This window comes from Panthera pardus, unplaced genomic scaffold (assembly GCF_024362965.1).
Source record: "Panthera pardus isolate Hobbes unplaced genomic scaffold, ASM2436296v1 HiC_scaffold_8, whole genome shotgun sequence".
NCBI classification, from domain to species: domain Eukaryota; kingdom Metazoa; phylum Chordata; class Mammalia; order Carnivora; family Felidae; genus Panthera; species Panthera pardus.
Window position 1 is genome coordinate 93,641,722 of NW_026527013.1, and position 19,315 is coordinate 93,661,036.

At 39.7% G+C, this 19,315-nt stretch overlaps 2 protein-coding genes across 15 annotated transcripts in view; one reads left to right on the top strand and one right to left on the bottom strand.

Moving 5' to 3' along the window:
• The window catches only part of FAM237B (family with sequence similarity 237 member B), a 167,725-nt gene that overhangs the window by 67,444 nt on the left and 80,966 nt on the right, over positions 1 to 19,315 (bottom strand). For 9 of the 12 annotated variants that reach the window (XR_008420543.1, XR_008420540.1, XR_002078321.2 and 6 more), the window contains 2 exons: positions 5,260 to 5,440; positions 3,255 to 3,320 (listed from right to left, as the gene is read on the bottom strand). The gene's annotated coding sequence lies outside the window, so the exon portion shown is untranslated. Of the gene's footprint in view, positions 1 to 3,254; positions 3,321 to 3,687; positions 3,775 to 4,784; positions 4,955 to 5,259; positions 6,160 to 19,315 lie in introns of those variants that run through there. The other 3 variants (XR_008420542.1, XR_008420541.1, XR_008420547.1) reach the window with 3 other exon arrangements.
• CFAP69 (cilia and flagella associated protein 69) overlaps positions 3,838 to 19,315 on the top strand; it is a 62,032-nt gene continuing 46,554 nt past the window's right edge. For 2 of the 3 annotated variants that reach the window (XM_019443252.2, XM_019443254.2), the window contains exons 1-3: positions 3,838 to 4,215; positions 15,046 to 15,105; positions 16,929 to 16,994. In XM_019443252.2, the coding sequence (XP_019298797.2) occupies positions 4,096 to 4,215; positions 15,046 to 15,105; positions 16,929 to 16,994 (246 nt within the window). In that variant the 5' untranslated portion in view covers positions 3,838 to 4,095. Of the gene's footprint in view, positions 4,216 to 15,045; positions 15,106 to 16,928; positions 16,995 to 19,315 lie in introns of those variants that run through there. The other variant, XM_019443255.2, reaches the window with a different exon arrangement.

Sequence of the window (19,315 nt, forward strand, 5' to 3'; positions counted from 1 at the left end):
AGTAAAAAATGTACATAGGACAACATATTATTAAAATGTCAAGTTAATCTTCAATCTATAGCTGCTTTTAAGGAATTGCAATTTGTAACTAAACAGATGTTTAATTCTGCAAAATTGTTATCAGACTGAAACATTTCTATTCTCCATAATTTATTTCTCATACATTTCTCTACTATTAATTTATCTTTTTGCTGAGATAATTTACCATTTCAATAGTTAGTCATTTTACCCTTAGATCCTTCTGTGTTGTGGTGTCAGGAAACTGTCCTGTGCTCTTAACTTAGAGTCTTCAAACAATACATTTTAAAAGGTTCAGTGAATGATTAAACTTAAATCCATTACCGGGGCCCTGGGTGGCTCAGTCAGTTGAGCATCCGACTTTGGTTCAGGTCATGAGCTCATAGCTCATGAGTTTGAGCCCCGCACTGGGCTCTGTGCTGACAGCTCAGAGCCTGGAGCCTGCTTCGGATTTTGTCTCCTTCTCTCTCTGCCCCTCCCCCACTTGTGCTCAGTCTCTCTCTCTCTCAAAAATAAATAAAATATCAAAAAAAAATTAAATTCATTACCTAATATAAACAATTAAAGCTTTTTAAAAGCTTAAACTTGGTGCACTTAACAAAAAGAAAAACAAATATTATCACCAGTAAGAAAACAAAGGAAATGGAAAATACACAGATGGATACTCAGTGAAAGCCAATTTTATGGAGATCGTTAAAACTACTCCCAAACAACATTAATGAAAATATACACGCATCACGCTAGACCAGTGCTCCTCAATTTCAATATGCACACTAATCACCTGGCAGTCTGGTTAAAATGGAGATTCTGATTCAGGAGGTCCATCCTGGGTAGAACTTCTGTATTCCTAACAAGCCCCTAACTACCTAACAATGCCTATGTAGGTAGTTCAAGGACCCATTTCGAGCAGCAAGGACTTATAATTTACCTTACTCTGGGTAACTTATGAAATGCCTTAATTTGGCTTCAGTTAAAATTTAAAAACCAATTTATAATCGTTGAAATCTTTAATGTACATTTGTTGAATACCATTAGCCTGACCAGGAGCATAACATCACTTAGGAACTTGTTACACATGCAAACCCTTGGACCTCCCCTAGGCTTAACTGAAGCTGACTCAGGAGGTGTGGTTCAGACAGTCGGTTTTAATTAGTTTTCCAAATTATTCTGATGCATGTTAAGCTTTCAGAAACACTATTCTAGATACTATGCTGAGGGGTTGGGGTGCAAACCTGGGGAAATGACTTTCCTTGCTTTCAAAGTCTCTAGAGGAAGGGGTTGGGCACATGAGTCAATAAACACCATTAAGTATGTGGTAAGAACAAAACCATAATGATAAAGTGGCATCCAACAGAGGATGTAAAGAAGGTTCCCCCAAAAAGTCACATGAGCTGGGTTTCACAGGGAGCTAGATATTTGAAGACAGTCCCATGTACAACAATATGCAAAGGTAATGCAGGAAGAAGCTTGGAACCTTCCTGAAACAACAAATAATTCACTCAAGATGGCTTGCATGTGGGGTGTTAGGATTTCCATCCTGGTTGTCTCTCATTTGTCAAATAATAAAAACAAATACCATTAGGGGCACCTGGGTGGCTCAGTGGGTTAAGTGTCTGACTTCAACTCAGGTCATGATCTCGTGGTTTGTGGGATTGAGCCCTGTGACAGGCTCTGTACTGACAGCTTAGAGCCTGGAGCCTGCTTCAGATTCTGTGTCTTCCTCTCTGCCCCTCCACCACTCACACTGTCCCTCGCTCTCAAAAATAAAATAAAACATTAAAAAGATTAAAAACAAACAAAAACAAATACCATTAGAGCTAAAAAAAAAAAAAAAAATTACAAAGTTGAATCTATTAATTTCCTAGGTAAGGGAACCCCTTCCTATGAAGAATTTCACTGACTTCACTGAGCAGGAAAAGAGTTTTTAAGTGCTAGAAAGGGAGCGTTCACAGGAGTCATGCTAATTAAGCATTGGGAACTGGTACTGTGGATATAGGACAGAATGAATATATAGATTTGTAAACAATTAAAGTAAAATAAAAATCTTTTTGTTCATTTGTTAGGAAAGTGTCTGCAATTAAGTCCAGTGAGGAGAGTGTGACGTTCCAGTCACTGAGGTTTATGGATTCTCATCAGATTCACCTTTTGCACTGAAACACTATAGTCAGTTGATAACTCCCAGATAAACTTTGCTTTAAGTGGAAAATTTTTTTTGACAGTCCCTCCTCTTCATCTTTACTCATCCGGAGATGCCAGGCTCAATACACAAAAAAAGATTAAACAAATCATCCGACTGTCAGCTCTCCACTACTATCTTGGTTTTGGGTGCCATTCTCACAGGATCCCCTTGTGTTTACTCAAGTGATTTCAGTCTCCTTTTGATATAGTTTACTTGGAATGTGCAACAGCAATTGAGCTCATGTTAATACACTTGACACAACCTTTATACTCTCCTGGAGTAATAGCAATCTTACACCTATTGGACCCACCTCTAGGTGTTAAGGCCTTCAAGGAGCTCTAAAAATGCCAATGAGTAAAGATAAAAGGAAAACAAAAAGAGAGCTGAAGTCCAGGCAAGGGAGTTTCAAGAAGGGGAGAAATACTAGAGATACGTACAAGATGAGGACAAGAAAGGGTCCACAGACTTTGGCCACATGTAGTGGTGACCCCAGGGCACTTTCAGGGGATAAAGAATGAGGAAAGTGGAAGAATGAATATAAGTGAGGAAATGGAGACTAGAAACACTCAGTTCTCTTTCAAAACAGCTTGGTTTCTTTGGCTATGATTTACATCAAGTGCTGGCATGCCCAATCTAGTTTTTCCATTTCTTTTTATTTGTGTCATCAGAAATGTCATTCAGTGTCTGAACTGGTTAAAGAAACTTAGAAATGACTGATCGACCAGCTCATTCTACAAATGAAGAGAGAAATGCTGAGAGGTGAAGTGAAATTTATTTTCATGCAGTTTGTTATCCGTAATTTTTAAGGCCATAAACTTTATAGATAATATAAAAACACATATGAATCTTGAAGAGTTTCTTCAGGCTAAAAAAAGATGAAAAGGTTTAAAGGACTTTAAGATATTTTCATAGCCATGGCCTTTGGGGTGATTAAGTTATACTGATGATTATCATAAGCAGCTTTCCATTAAAGTCGTGACCCTCCTTGTGTCATCACTCAGAATACAATGGATAGATAACAGTAATAATAAAGATAATGATAATATTGACCATTTACCTGGGTACTTAAGTGCAAAACGCCAATCTGCAAACTACCATCTCATTCTGTCTTCTCACAGCAATCCTATTGAGGAGAAATGTTAAAAATTTATGAGAAAAGGGGGAACGTGGGGCTTCCAGGGGTTAACTTGCTCTAGATTCCATGATTTGACTCAAAACCTCTAACACTGTGTACTATGCCTTGTTTGTTATTTAACTATCTGGTAGAGCCACGAAAGCACAGAAGAGGGAAAAGGCAGGGATTGTAGGTGACACGGGCTGAGGTGAGATAAACTGCTCCACCTCTAAAACTACCTATCCATCATCCATCACTCTTACAACCCACATCCACCCCTCATCTCTCCACCCACTCTTGCTTTACTTTAAGGCCCGGCGCAAACTAGCAAGACTGAGAACACATGACGCCAAGCTAACACGCCACTGCCACGTACCGGGGTCGTCTACTCCCGCCTCCCTCCCGCCAGCGACCAAACTGAGCTACTCGCAACTTGGAGGTGCCTTTAGGATTTGGGGTAGTTTGGCTCCCCAGGCTTCCGTAGGAGCCGACGATTCTGCCGCCCCCGACCCCGCCCCTGGCAACGCTCTGGCTTGTTAACAACCCGCCAGTCCGCGGGAGCCGAAGTCCGCCGGTGGGCTGCGGTGGCTTGATAATAAGGGTGGCGTCGTGGTGGCCGAGGCCACTGCCGGACTCCCGAGGCTTTTCGCGACCCTAGCGGCTCTCCGGAGGCTTTCTCTTCTTGGTGGGGGGGACTTTGTGGATCTTGAGGCTAAGGGAACTGTGTAGGACTGGAGGACCACCCCCGCCCCCCATCCCTCCCTCCCTCCCTCCCACTTCAGCCATGTCGGTAGCTGAGGCCGCGGGGACCTCCGAGGTCCCGGAACCGGGCCGCAGGAACAGGTCCGGCAGCCCTCGCCAAATCCCGGTGGTCGGGGTGGTGACGGAGGACGAGGACGCACAGGTATGGTCGGGTGTCTGTGCTTTGGGAAGTGTGGAGGGGAGGTTGGGATCTGGGGGGGCGGGGAGAGGCCTGGGGGCAGCAAAGGGCGGAAATGGGGGCCGAAGTGGAAACAGTCGGAGCCCGCGGGACGGAGGTTCCCAAGGCAACGCCGATCCTTCCGAGAACTGCCGCCGGAGGGAGGGTCCAGCTGTCGTCAGCCAACCTGTCTGGGGACTGTGGCGCGAGGTTCTCCCGGACCGTCCCACTAAACAGAATAAGCAAGGTTTTGCCGCTTTTCTTCGAAAAGTGTGACCACGAAGGGCGTGGGAGGAAAGGACACGTTTGTAGCAAAATCATGGATTTAATGAGCATTTTGTTTGCAATGGGCTTGTACGTAGATACCTGTTACTAAGTGATGTTCTTGACATAGGGGTAAAATCTCTCGTGTTTAAATTAGCTCCCACTTTAAAACCTACACCTGGAGGGAAGGAAAATCTGTCAAAATTAGAAAGTAGCCTCATTTTCATATGAAATTGGAGGCTGGTTATGGAGCCGGAGTTGAGAGAGAACAGAATTTACATATTTTACTGTACTTGTATTTGGTTTTGAGTTTATTTTTATTAGGAATACAAAATTAGTTCTTCTAAGTTGGTCTGTTGAGATATTTCACTTCGGAACCCTCGGCTGGATCTCCATTCGTGGCGGAAGTGTTTGTAAACTCCACGTCGTTTGTTTCATACTAGGGTTCCATTGCCCCTCCCTAGAGAGTATTGATCAAACCCTAAAGCGTGAATTCTCTGGAGGAATCCTACCCTACCTCTTCACACTGATGACGTGGGGTCACTATGGGAATTCCTGTGGAGGTTTTGCGAGTCCCAGGCTGCGTCAGGAACCCTGTCTCCTACGTCCACATCCTGGAACCTTGGAGAGTTCCTTGGGAGTGGCCAGTTGACTGGGGACCTCTTCTTTGGGAATAAGATTGAACTCCCTGAGGACTCTCTGACATTTGCACGGTTTTAACTGTGGGCAACAGCACTTTTGCATGAGGAGGAACGGGGAATTTACCTTATCAGTTTTGTGGACGTATTCCAATAGGGTAGGGAGAAGAAAGACTTTCAGGAGCAGCAGCTCTCCACTCCCAAGGCTGCAGGGGGGCTCAACGTTACCGCCATTGTTGTGCCCAGGAACCGGGCACAACTGAGAAGTAGGTGAATTTGGTATCTAATGGCTCTTGTTCCTTCACTCGCTGTAAAAGAGGTGGCAGGGATGGGGGGCACAGTTACACGAGGCAGGCTAGCATGGGTTAAAAAGAAAAAAAAAAGGGAAATGCTTTTAACAGGCCAAAGCCATAGTCCACAACATATCAAGTAAAGCAAAACTAGTAAACCTGTGTATATGTGTGTGTACTTTCTCCCTTCCCTTTTCCCTTTCTTTTTTCCTTTTCTTTCATTATTACCCCTCCTTACAGAGCCTTGGATTCTCTTTCAGGTAGAACTATTTTTGTATTAATTGGAGTTCCTAGCTTGTTAATAAGTACTTGGAGAAGCATTAATATTTTTCAAAGTACTGGAGAAGGCCGTTTCTACCAAAAGAAAGGAGATAAAAACTTTTTTAGAGCTAGGAGAAATGATCACTCAACCTTTTTGGGTATTCTTTGTAGTTGTTCTTACAAATGAGGCCATGAGAAGTTAACTGAGAGTTACTTAGTTTCTTTAATCGGAGTGAGGTCTAGCCATCTTTGCCATCATTGAAATGATAACCTTTTAGACCTCTGCCTTAGACCAGTAGAGGAAAGACTCATGGAACCCTTGGAACACTTGAGAGACAGTAAGTATATACTGGTAGCTAAAAGTGACTTTGGAGAGTCTATCTCAGTGCTTTAAGTCAGCTCCATTCTATGCTTGAAATCACAAATTGTTTACCTTTATGTCCTATTTTTAAAATTATTTATTTTGAGAGAGAGAGAGAGAGCGCGCGCATGAGTGGGGGAGGGCCAGAGACAGGGGGAGAGAAACCCAAGCAGGCTCCATGCCATTAGGGCGGAGCCCAAGGTGGGGCTCAAACCCACCAACCATGAGACCATGACCCGAGCAGAAATCAACAGTCGGACGCCTAACTGACTGAGCCACCCAGGCGCCCCAATTTCCTATTTGTTTTAATGTTGTTCTCATTCTAAAGAATCAGAAGCCCTCTAGAGGTGCTTCTCAAACTTTAACGTCCATTTGGAAAACCTGGGGATCTTATCAAGATCAGACTGTGATTCTGTAGGGCTGGGGAGGAGCCCCGGATTCTGCTTTTCTAACAGGTTTCCGGGTGATGTCATTGCTACTGGTTGAAGGACCTCATTTCCCACCTGAAGTAGCAATGCTTAATTTATTATAGCTGCAGTAAAGTATGAACAGTGCTACAGAATTTCACAACATTTAACTCCTGGATAGCTGTAGGAAGTAGTTTCATGTGGATTCAGATTATAAAACAAAATAATAACAAAAATAAAACAAAATTCCAACCCTACCCCCACTGTTCCAGACTGTGTGTTAAAAAACAAGAGATGTCAAATGGAGTTTAAAAGAACTACTTGCTCTCTTTTCCTGTCACCACAAAGCTTCAGTTGATCTTGGATGAATGTCACATCCTTCTAGTCAGTACCTCTTCATCTCTTCCCAAACTGCTTTCCATAAATACCACTTTATGGTCCTCCTTCTTCCCTCTGAGCCTCACAACCTCTTTCAGGATTCCACAGTAGTTTCTTATCGCTTACGTCACCACACAGAATTACCCTGATCAAATCACTTAATATTCTATTTTCTGTAAAGCAAGCCTGTTTGAGAGGAGCGTGCCCCAAACCTGGGTGACCATCATAGTCATCTGAGGGGTTCAAAAAACTGTACATAGCTCATTCCTAACCCAGATTTACTGACTCATAATCCCCAATGTGGAGTCTGGTACTTTTTAAAAAGCTGTCTCAAGGGGCTGGGTGGCTCAGTTGGTTAAGCATCCGACTCTTGGTCTCGGCTCCGGTCATGATCTCTCCATTTGTGAGTTCAAGCCCCATATCAGGCTCTGCCCTGATGATGTGGAGCCTGCTTGGGATTCTGTCTCCTTCTCTCTGCCCCTCCTCTGCTTGTGCCCACCCACTCACTCTCTCTCTCATTCTTTCTTTTTCAAAATAAATAAATTTATTTTTTTTAAACTCTCTCGAGTGATTTTTAGCCTCAAAACCACTGAACTAGATGATATCCAAGGTCTCTGCCTTCCCTAAAGTGCCTCAGGTCTACTTCTCTGTTGTGTTTTCAGGGTTTCCCAATGTATTATTTGTACTTAATCTGTACCAGATTCTCAGTTTAGTGCCACCTCCAAGAAGATAGAATTCTTGCCTGTTGTCTTTTCCTGTGGTGTCCCCCATTATCTTCCAGTATTCCCCAGTAGCACCCAGCACAATATATGGTACACAGGAGGTGATATTAAATATTTACTAAATGAATGCCCTTCCCCCTTTTCTGAATTTAAAACTTACCCTACCTCCCTACTCTCCAACGTAAAGTACTCTCCCAATAGGAAGCATTTATTTTCACCCTCACAGATCTTCTCATAAATGAATATAGTCCTAGGTCTCAGTCACACCATTTGTCACCTAATTATCACTTGTGTTATGTTAGCAACTGTTTCGTTTGTCTAAATTTTGCCTCTTTCCCTAGAATATGGATTCCTTAAGTGTAGGAAATATATCTTAATACCTATGTGTCCTTCCTTCCTTGACTCTGAGCTCAGAGTAGAAATTGAAGTTCATATAAATAACTTACAAAGCCTTTTGTGTTCCACACTGGCCTCCTGGCTTCTCTTCAACCTTGCCGGGTGTATTTTATACCTCTGCCTGAGGGCCTATGCACTTGGTGTGCCCATTGCCCGGGAGTTTTCCCCTATTTTTCATACCTCCTTCAAGACTTTGCTGAAATGTTACCCTCCCTGTGAGTCTTTTGCTGACCGTTGCTTAAGCATCTTAACACTTCCTACTTTCTTTCCTCCAAAGATATGTCATCTTGTAGTAAACTATATAACAGTGATTTTTGTCTCCTCCAAAGCATATTAATTCACTTTAAATTTTTTTATTTGTGGGTTACCTGGTGGCTCAGTCGGTTAGGTGTCCAACTTTGGCTCAGGTCATGATCTCGTGGTCTGAGTTGGAGCCCCCCTCCCCCCCCCCCCCCCCCCAAATCAGGCTATGTGCTAACAGCTCAGAGCTTGGAGCCTGCTTTGGATTCTGTGTCTCCCTCTATCTGCCCCTCCTCCACTCGTGTTCTGTCTCTCTCTGTCTGTCTCTCTCAAAAATAAAATAAACATTAAAAAACTTTTATATGATTATAGGTAACATGATGTTACATTAGTTTCAAGTGTACAACATAGTGATTTGACAAGTATGTATATTATGCTGTGCTCACAAGTGTAGTTACCATCAGCTACCATAAAATGCTGTTACAATATCAGTGATTATATTCTCTATTTCATCCCTGTGACTTATTCATTCCAGAACTGGAAGCCTGTATCTCTCACTTCCCTTCACCCATTTTTTCTATCCTTTCCCTCACCCACCTTCTCTCCATTGGCAACCATCAGTTTGTTCTCTGTATTTATAGGTCTGATTCTGCTTTTTATTTGTTGATTTATTCATTTGTTTTATTTTTTCATTTTTGAGAGAGAGAGAGAGAGAGAGAGAGAGTGTGAGCAGGGGGAGGGGAGGGGCAGAGAGAGAGGGAGACATAATTTGAAGCAGGTTCCAGGCTCCGACCTGTCAGCCCAGAGCCTGATGTAGGGCTTGAACCCATGAATTCTGAGATCATGACCTGAGCTAAAGTCAAACATGTAACCGACTGAGCCACCCAGGTGCCCCTATGCATTTGTTTTTTGTTGGATTCCACATGTGAGTAAAATCATATGGTATTTGTCTTTCTCAGTCTGAATTCATTTAGCATAATACCCTCTAGGTCCATCTGTGTTGTCACAAATGGCACAATCTCGTACTTTTTATGGCTGTGTAATATTCCATTACATGTATATACCAAATCTTCCTTATCCATTTGTCTATCAGTGGATACTTAGGTTGCTTCCATATCTTGACTATTGTAAACATTACAATGCTACAATAAGCATAGAGGTGCATATATCTTTTCAAATCAGTGTTTTTGTTTTCTTTGGGTAAATTCCCAGTAGTGTAATTATTGGATCATGTGATAGTTCTTATATTTTTAACTTTTTGAGGAACCTCCCTACTGTACCAATTTATGTTATTGCCAACAGTGTAGGAGGATTCCTTTTTCTCCACAACCTCACCAACACTTGTAATTTCTTGTTGTCTTTTTTTTTTTTTTTTGCTTGTTTTTAGCCATTCTGACAGGTATAAGGTGATAGCTCACTGTGGTTTTGATTTGTATTTCCCTGATGATTAGTGATATTGAGCATCTTTTCATGTATCTGTTGGTCATTTATATGTCTATAGAAATATATTCTGTTTAGGTCCTCTGCACGTTTTTTAATTGGATTATTTGGGGATTTTTGCTGTTGAGTTGTAAAAGTTCTTTATATATTTTGGATATTAACCCCTTATCAGATATATCATTTGCAAATATCTTTTCCCATTCAGTAGGTTGCCTTTTTGTTTTCTTGATGGTTTTCTTTGCTGTGCAAGACAAAACATATTGATGTCATAGGAAAGCAGGAGATTTTGTGTTTTATTCAATACCATATCCTTAGCAACTAGAACAATGTCTGACACAGTGTAGATACTCCAAAATGTTTGTGGAATAAATAAATTGTGATTACTTGGCCTGCATAGGTATCATGGCTTAGCTTCCTTGCCCAAATTTGCTCTTCCTCTGAGAACCTCCACAATCTTCTAGTTGAAGTCCTATCCTGCCACTGTATGTAATACTGCCATGGACTGTCCTTAAAATTGCCTACCCTGGTTTTGGGGTAATTGCTAGACATAACCTCTGTGGTCAGTTGAGAAGTCAGGCAGAGAACTTAGGTGCAAAGAACCAGCACTCCTGCATCAGACAGACTTGCTAGCCCAGGTACTAGCTATGTGACCTTAACAAGTTAGGTCTCAATACCCCAGTTTCATCAACTCTATATGGTAAAGTCGAGGACTACTTAAGATATAAAGTTTAAAAAAGGGGGTGGAGGGGCCTGCCTGGCTCTGTTGGTAGAAGATGCAACTCTTGATTTCAGGGTTGTGAGTTCAAGCTCCATGTTGGGCATGGAACCTACTTAGGAAAAAAAGAAAAAAAAGGATATAAAGTGCCAGAGACAGACACATAAAAGGACCACAGTAAATATTAGTTCCTTTCCCCATAACCATGTATCAAATGAGCAGGATTTCTCCCCTTTGACCTGTCCCTTGGTAAAATGGGAAAATAAATTTATCCTGTAACTGTAAGTAAAGGTTTAATTTTCTTCAAAACAGTTTATTAGACTTGATCTTAAAATGTTTTGTTAAATGTTTTTACAATTCTCTATAAACATCTTATGTTAACAGCAATTATTTTCATGTTTACATCTGTATGTCCTCTTTTGCTTCATTCTGCTGTGTGATCTCATTTACCCAAACTCTTCCAATTATTACTTTAAGTCTCTGATTTGGAAATCTCTGCCCCCCAATTTAACTTATCTCCAGCCTCAACACAGGCCTCTTCCTCCAGCCTTCCCTGTCTCAGCAAAGGGTGACACTACTTCTATAATTGCCCAAGCCCAGGAGCATCATCACCTTTTCCTCTCTCTCCCACCAAATCAAATCACTCTTTAAGTCCCACAGACTCTACCTCCTTGATGTTTTTCATTCCATTCCCTGTTGTCGGCCTGGGTTGCTAGTACCTTAGTCAAGGCCTCAAGTTACAGATGTCTCCTACCTCCTTTTCAGTTCAGCCTAGACCTTTCCAGTTCAGTCTCTACTCAGCAAACAAAATTGCCTTTTTATTGTTACACTCCTCTGGTTAAAGCCTGTGGAAATAAAGACCACCCTGATGAGAATAAGCAGGCACTATTTAATATACAGAGCTTGCTATATAGGAAGTCAGCTAACATTACTTACATTTGGCAGAGACTCTAAGGCAGGCAGGGAAGCTTTGTAGTGAAAAAAGGGAAAGCTTCTGGTATGCTCTGTTTGGAGGTTGTTGCCATGGGGAAGCTGGAGGTGGGCTAGCTACAAACAGGGCATTCTATGTGATTGATTTGGGAAGCATATTTGGGTTTCTCTGGTGGTCCTACATAGCAATATGAGGGGCAAAAAATAGGGAATCTGGCAATCATTGCCAAATTCTGACTTTCCTGAGCAAATAGCTCCTGGGTTTGGTTGCTGCAGAGATTACAGGCTAGAGTTCTGTTGCCATATGTAGTCTGGCCATTGTCTGTTTATATATCCAGTCTCTCAAACCATTCAATATTTTTGAAGATCTTTAGCATAGGATACGTACAAGGCATTCTGTAAAGTGGGGTTAATAATAGTATCTACCTCATACAATTCAATTAGCAAATACGTGGAAAGTACAACTGTACCTGGAAATAGACATCACCATCATTGTTATGATCATTATTGTTATTATTCATGATTTGACCTCTACTTACCCAATTAGCATCATCTGTAGCCACTATCCTTTGTACTATATTTTCCTCCCCATCCTCAAAATGCCTTTTCTTTTGCCTCCAGGCCTTCACATATGCTACTCCCTGTCTCCACCTCTCAAACCTTCAGTTCATCTCACAGATCCTACTCCTTCTCACCTCTCCCTGCCAATTACTTTTTACAGCAACTGTGTCATGCCTTCTGTGCTTCCAGTCTGTGTGCTTCCAGAGCACGCCTTTCAGCATCCAGGGAGCATTTTGTAGCTTTTTATCTGTATTACTTGTATTCCATGCCAGACTGATAGCTACTTGAGGTCAGAGCAGTGTTGTTCCCCACACTTAGCACAGTTTCTGAAACATAGAAGCTGCTTCTAAATATTGATGGAAGGAGGAACGGGCTAAAGGAGGGAGGGCAGGAGAAATCTTAAAAATATAATATATGCTAAGCAAGTAACACACAGAGTAGCATGAAGTAATCAACATAAATCTGAAAGGAATCTATGCTTTAACCTTTACTACTCTCTGTTTCTTAATAAAAGTTATACCTGCTCATTTGGGAAAAACAATTCTGATAATACATGCAGGTATTAAAAAGAAAATGTTGCATTGACTTTCATTTCAATATGCTTTCCAACCTTCAAAAACAATATTGCAGAAAATCTTAAAACAAAAACCTATTTTTTCCAAGAGGAAGAAAGAAGACAACTGAGGTAGTGGCAGATGGCACTGAACTCAAATCTTAAAAGACAAAATTCTATTTATCAAGTTTTTTGGTAACAGTAAATTTAATAATTTAAACAATTTAACAGTAAAATATAACAGTTTTTAAGGATAACCATAATACCAGGTAAAGATCAGTATTTAGAAAATCTTTTTTGATTATTAATTTTTTTGGTAAAAAGCATTTGGAGTTAAACTCACTCAGATACCCTACAAACTTAAAATTAGAGCACTTTACTGAAAATTGTTTTTTTGTTTGTTTGTTTGTTTTTAAGTTTATTTATTTGAAAAAGAGAGAATCTTAAGCAGGTCTCTGCACTGATATTGTGGAGCCGGGTGTGGGGCTCGAACTCGAGCCATGAGTTCACAACCTAAGCCGAAACCAAGAGCAGGACACCTGACCAACTGAGCCACACAGGCACCCCTGAAAATTGTTTTTGAAAGACATTGCCTGAGATTAGAATATATGAGTTTGTAATTGTGAAAGGAAAGGAAATTCTAGACTTAAGAGGCAATAGAATAATATCTATGTAGACATAGGGAAAGATATGTATTATAGATTTAGAAATCAAAATACAATGGTGTTAACACTAAGTTAAATTATATATTTATACATGTAAACAAAAAGTAGCATATAAAAATAAACATAAAAACAAAATTATATATAAAAGTAGATGTATTTAGATGATAGGAATAAGTAGGATTTTCTTCCCTTTTGAATTTTTTTATATCATCATCTTTTATATAATTTTTTTGAAGTTATTTTTTTATTTAAAAAATTTTTTAATGTTTATTTATTTTTGAGAGAGAGAAAGCCCACATGAGCAGGGAAGGGGCAGAGAGAGGGGGACAGAGGATCTGAAGTGGTCTCTGTGCTGATGTGTGTGCTCTCTCTCTCTCAAAATAAATTAATAAACTTAAAAAAGGTTAAAAAAAAGGGAAGAAAACGTCATGCAACAAAGCATTAATCCCCAAAACTGAATTTAAAATGTGGAGATTTTTGTATAAGTACTTAAATTTGGGATGATAGCACTTCCTGTTTCCTTCTCCGCTTACCTACAAATAACTTCATATGCCAGGCCCAGTTTCTGGAGCTGGGGTGCCAGAAAACAAAAGTCTTTGCCTTGAGTGAGCTTTGGGTAGGGTGTGGCGGGGGATAAACATGCAAACCATTCTAGAACCATAATGGGAATTGTAGTGGATAAGGAACTTAGGGTGCTATGGGAGCACAAAGGAAGGACATTTGTTCTTTTTCCTTCCCTTGAGGAGGCAACACCTGAGCTGAGTTTTGAAGCACCCGTGGGGTTTAACCAAGGGAAGGAAAATAGAGGAGGGGTGAGGGGCACTAATGGAGAGTAACTGAATGATTTAGATGGGTTATGTTCAGAATTGAGTTTTATTATTCACCATAGAGTAGAGGACCATGAAGGGTGGGAGAGTAGAGGCACTGAGAACAGCAGGATACCTTCACAACTCTGTCAATAAATCAGTTGCGCTCAAGAAATATTTAAAATGGGGCGCCTGGGTGGCTCAGTTGGTTAAGCGGCCGACTTCAGCTCGGGTCATGATCTCGTGGTCCGTGAGTTCGAGCCCCGCGTCGGGCTCTGTGCTGACAGCTCAGAGCCTGGAGCCTGTTTCAGATTCTGTGTCTCCCTCTCTCTGACCCTCCCCCGTTCATGCTCTGTCTCTCTCTGTCTCAAAAATAAATAAACGTTTAAAAAAAAAAAATTAAAAAAAAAAAGAAATATTTAAAACGTAAAATCTATAGAACTTGGACATTCTGTTTTCTAATGTTGATGACTGTAAGAATGCTGATACCAACTGAGAAAGGGGATACCTAGTTCAGGAAGATGATCTCCTACCTGTAGTTTAGAAGCGAGTCTTATGTATATCTGCATAGACAAACTCAACGTATTGTGCATGTGTGGGATGTGGAATATATATGTACCAGATCATTTCATTTTCCAAAGCATGGAAGTGCGATTATTACAGATGTTTTGAAATTTAAAGACCATAAGATTATAAGATAATACTAGAATTCAAGAGGCATTTTTATTATTTTTTTCAACTCCAAAATTTATTTACTCCTATAAGGTCTCATCTGCTTTTCATTCTCCCCTCCATATCTTTTATAGAAATTGAAGTATAGTTGACATGTAATGTTGCATTAGTTTCAGGTGTACAACATAGTCATTCCACAAGTGTATAGTTAATGCTATGCTCATCACAAGTGTAGCTATTGTCTGTCACCATGCAATACTGTTAGAATACCATTCACTCTATTTCTTATGCTGTATGTACTTTTCATCCCTGTAACTTATTCCATAGCTGGAGGTCTCTATCTCTAACTCCCCTTCACCCATTTTGCCCATCCCTCCATTATCCCTTTCTCCTCACTATCTTTTTGTCATAAGATACTTTTAAGTTGCTGAGGGATGATATCATAGGAAAATAGTGTGCTTGATGTGATTTCTTGACTCTCATGACACAGAATTGTAAGAGTTGTATGTTTTTTAGGGTGCTTTCAAGACCATGGACCTAAATCGTGTCATCAAACTCCTTGAAGAAACTGATAAAGTAAGCTTTGAGAGAAAATTTCTCTACTGTATCACTTATAAACTATGATTTCCCTGAAAGGTAACATGTATTCCCCCAAAATAAGTCTTGTTTATTCCTTTTTGTTGAAAACATTTCAAATAGGAACATTTCTCATATTCAAGGACTGTTTGAATTTAGTATGAATGTGTTTTACCTGGTATGGAGGCTGGAGGAGGAGATTTCATTTGGTTTTGTGGGATGGACAAATCCATGGTAGATATAAACAGAAGGTATCAAGAGTACAGGAAGACTCCTCCAGCCTCTATTAATTGCTTGTTACCAAAAAGGATGTGGGGAACAAGAGTAGAAAAAGTGATTCATGATGTACTACTTAAAATTTCCTGACATGAAATCTGGATATATACACACTCAGACATATTCATAAGTTAATCTACTTTGAGAGGGATCTTATACAGAATGGAATGGAAATAAAATTATTTCAGATCTGAGCCTCAAAGTGGAGAGTGTAGGCATTGGGAGGAAGGATAATAAATGCATTTTATGCATGCTCACACACCACACTCTCCTGACATTACCTAAGAATCGATTGCATGCCTAAAAGCCAGCACACACTATAACATGACTACAGGATGAAGATTTCATGCTTTTAATATGTGGAAAATGGGTTGATCATGGTAGAGCCAATCAAAAAAAGTGTCTAGTGATTAGTAGGCCAAAAATTTAGTTACTGTGTTAGCATTTTTTAGTCTCACATTTTCACATAGAGAAAAAGCACAATAATAATAATGGCCCTTATAAGAATAATTTATCTCTTGCTGGCTGTGTTTGTTGTGAAAGTTATTTTTAATTTTGAATGTGCCTTCATTAAAAAAAAGAAAACCCAACTACATAAAGTTCCAACTAGTTTTTAAATAAAGGCAGACCAAAAAAAAAAAAAAATGTATAGAAAATGCCACAGCTTCTTATGAACAATTTAAGAACTTTAAAAGGACAGTGTGATTCAGTTATGAAAACAAACATATCACTGTATTGAGTTTTGTTTTTGTTTCTTTGTTTTGTTTTGTTTTTTTAGTTTTGTTTTAATTTGCTGAAGATGTTTGAGCCATTACACTGGGCTTGGTTTAGAAGTTAAAAATACAATTTCTACAGTCAGATAGCCAACTTTGACTCCTAACACCTCCAGTTACTAGCTAGGTGATTTTGGACAAATTAGTGTTTCCACTTGAGTTTCCTATTCTGGAAAATAGAGATAGTAATGGTACCTTCCTAATAGGATTATTTTAAAAATTAATTAAATGACATGCATCAATAGAGCATAATGGTGCATGGCATAGAAAAATGCTCAGTGAATTCAAGTATTGTTAATATTATTAATGGAAACAAATGCTGCTTTTATATTAATCTAGTTTTGATTCTCAATTTCCTAATCAAATTAAAAAAAATATTTTTAACGTTTATTCATTTTTGAGAGAAAGTGCGAACAGGGGAGGGACAGAGAGAGAGGGAAATATGGAATCTGAAGCAGGCTCCAGGCTCTGAGCTGTCAGCCCAGAGCCCAGCCCAACACAGGGCTCAGATCCACGAACTGTGAGATCATGACCTGAGCTGAAGTCAGACACTTAACCGACTGAGCCACCCAGGTGCCCCTTCCTAATCAAATTTAAATGATATATTTATTTTTACCTTCACTGTTTGAGGAAGTATTTTATAATGCTTGCATTATAATATAGTAATTTAATAATTAACAGTTTCAATTTACTTTCTTTTTATATTCAGGAAAATTTTTAATATCTCAACATATTTAACAGTACAAAAGAACTAAAATAGATAACTTGTTTTAGGATGATTTAGAAGAAGAACAACTTAAATCTGTCAAGAAACTGGTGCAGTGTTATCAGAATGGACTTGTATCCTTTACATATATCTATATCTGTATCTAGATCTTTACGTGTTTGTTTCATTTATCCTGAAATGGGAGAATTTTTATTAGAAAATGTATTCATTTCCTCTTGCTGCTATAACAAATTACCCCAAACTTAGTGTCACCAAACATCCTAAAGCTTTTTCTTACAGTTCTTGAGGTCACAAGTCCAAAATCAGCCTCACTGGGCTGACGTCAGGTGTTGGCAGGGCTGGTTCCTTCTGAAGGCTCTAGATGTGAATCCCTGTCTTTGCTTTTCCCAGCTTTTAAGGTGGCCGGCATTCCTTGGCTCATGGCCCCTTCCTCAGAGTAGCACCACTCTCATCTCTGCTTCTGTGGTCACATCTTTTGTGATCCTCTCCTGCCTCTCTCTTTCCCATGTAGAACCCCTGTGATTACTTTGGGCCTACCTGGATAATCTTGGATAACAGTCCCATCTCAAGGCTTTTAACGTAATCACATCTGAAAAGTCCCTTTGCCATGTAAGGTAACATTTGCAAGTTCTAGGAATTAAGGTATGGACAACTTTGGGCAATCCATTATCCTGTCTACCACAGAAAATATCTAACATTTTGTATTTTTCACAGAATTATATGTTTTGTTTACCAGGGAATATAAAATTGAAGAAACACTATAATGCGATTAACTCTGCACAGATAGTGGCAATTTTTAAAAAGTATATTTATTTATTTTGAGAGAGAAGGAGCACAAGCAGGGGAGAGAGGCAGTGAGAGAGGGAGAGAGAGAAAATCCCAAGTAGGCTCTGTGCTCCACACTGAGCCCAATGCAGGGCTTGATCTCACAACTGTGAGATTATGACCTGTGCCAAAAGAGTCACTTTACAGGTGCCCCAATGGATGTAGTTAGGAGGGTCAAGTCAAAGTCTTATTTTTACCAACTTACCTGATTATTTGTACTGTTGATAAACGTATTAACTTCTCCACCTCTTAAGAAAATCGGGATAACAGCACCTCATCATGTTGTTAGGAAGGCTAGATAATGTACATGCAGGTGCTTGATAACCTGCAAAACATTGTATAAATATATTATTCCCACTGTATATACCACCCTGATCAGAATATGTGGAAACCAGTGCAGCTCAAAACTGTGTTTAAGAACCAGTTTATTGTTGGGTTGTTGTTGTTGTTGTTACTGTTTTAACCTTTGCATATATTAGCTATTATAAAAGGCAATGCAATTGTCACAGGAAACTCTCACTCCCTGTAGTCATCTTACCAGATTGGTAACAGAGAGTTCCAGAACTGGCTGTTATGCACCAGGTGGGGTTTTGTTTGTTTGTTTGTTTGTTTTTAATGTTCATCTATTTTGAAAGGGAGAGAGTGGGAGCAGAGCCAGGTAGGGGTAAAGAAAGAGGACAGAAGATCCAAAGCAAGCTTTGTGCTGACAGCAGAGAGCCTGATGTGGGGCTCAAACCCACCAACCATGAGGTCATGACCCGAACCAAAGTTGGATGCTTAACTGACTGAGCCACCCAGGCACCCACCAATTGGGGTTTTTAAATAGATAAAAGGTGCTGTTACCTCAAGATTTAGAGAAGATAAATTTTGCTTTTAGACTAATATAAAAGCAAAATTTTTATTTCATTAGTTTTTTCTTAATGTTTATTCATTTTTGAGACAGAGACAGAATGAGTGGGCAAGGGGCAGACAGAGAGGGAGACACAGAACTTGAAGCAGGCTCCAGGCTCCCCACTGTCAGCACAGAGCCCCATGCAGGGATCGAACTCACTAACCATGGGATCATGACCTGAGCTGAAGCTGGATGCTTAACTGACTGAGCCACCCAGGTGCCTCTCATTTCATGAGTTTTAAATGAAATAAAATCTCAGCCAATTTACAACATAAAAATAAGAACATGCATCTGAATAATGTTAATAAAATAAATAAGGTAGGTTTGGGTTGCTTATTCTGGAGCAGTGTATGTTTTGTGTGTGGGTGGGGGAAAAACAAAGTATAAAATTGAGCTATTGTTTTTTTCTATGTGTTATTTCTTATTGCCAATAGTAAGTTATTGATCAGCTGAATCCATAGTGTAGTAGTTGGTAATCAAATTCTAAAGGTGTGGTAAGGGAAAATGATATTTTGAATAAGCGATTACTGAGACAAAAATTAAATAATATTCCTAAAAAATATATGGTTCCAAGTTTTCCTCTTTAGACTTCAAAATTAGTATAATTAAAAGTGTCAAAAAATAAAAAATAAAAGTGTCAACCACATTTGACAAAATAGAAGGAATTCTATAGACTTTCTTGAGAGAAGTGCTATAGAGTATGTTAATAAAAATATT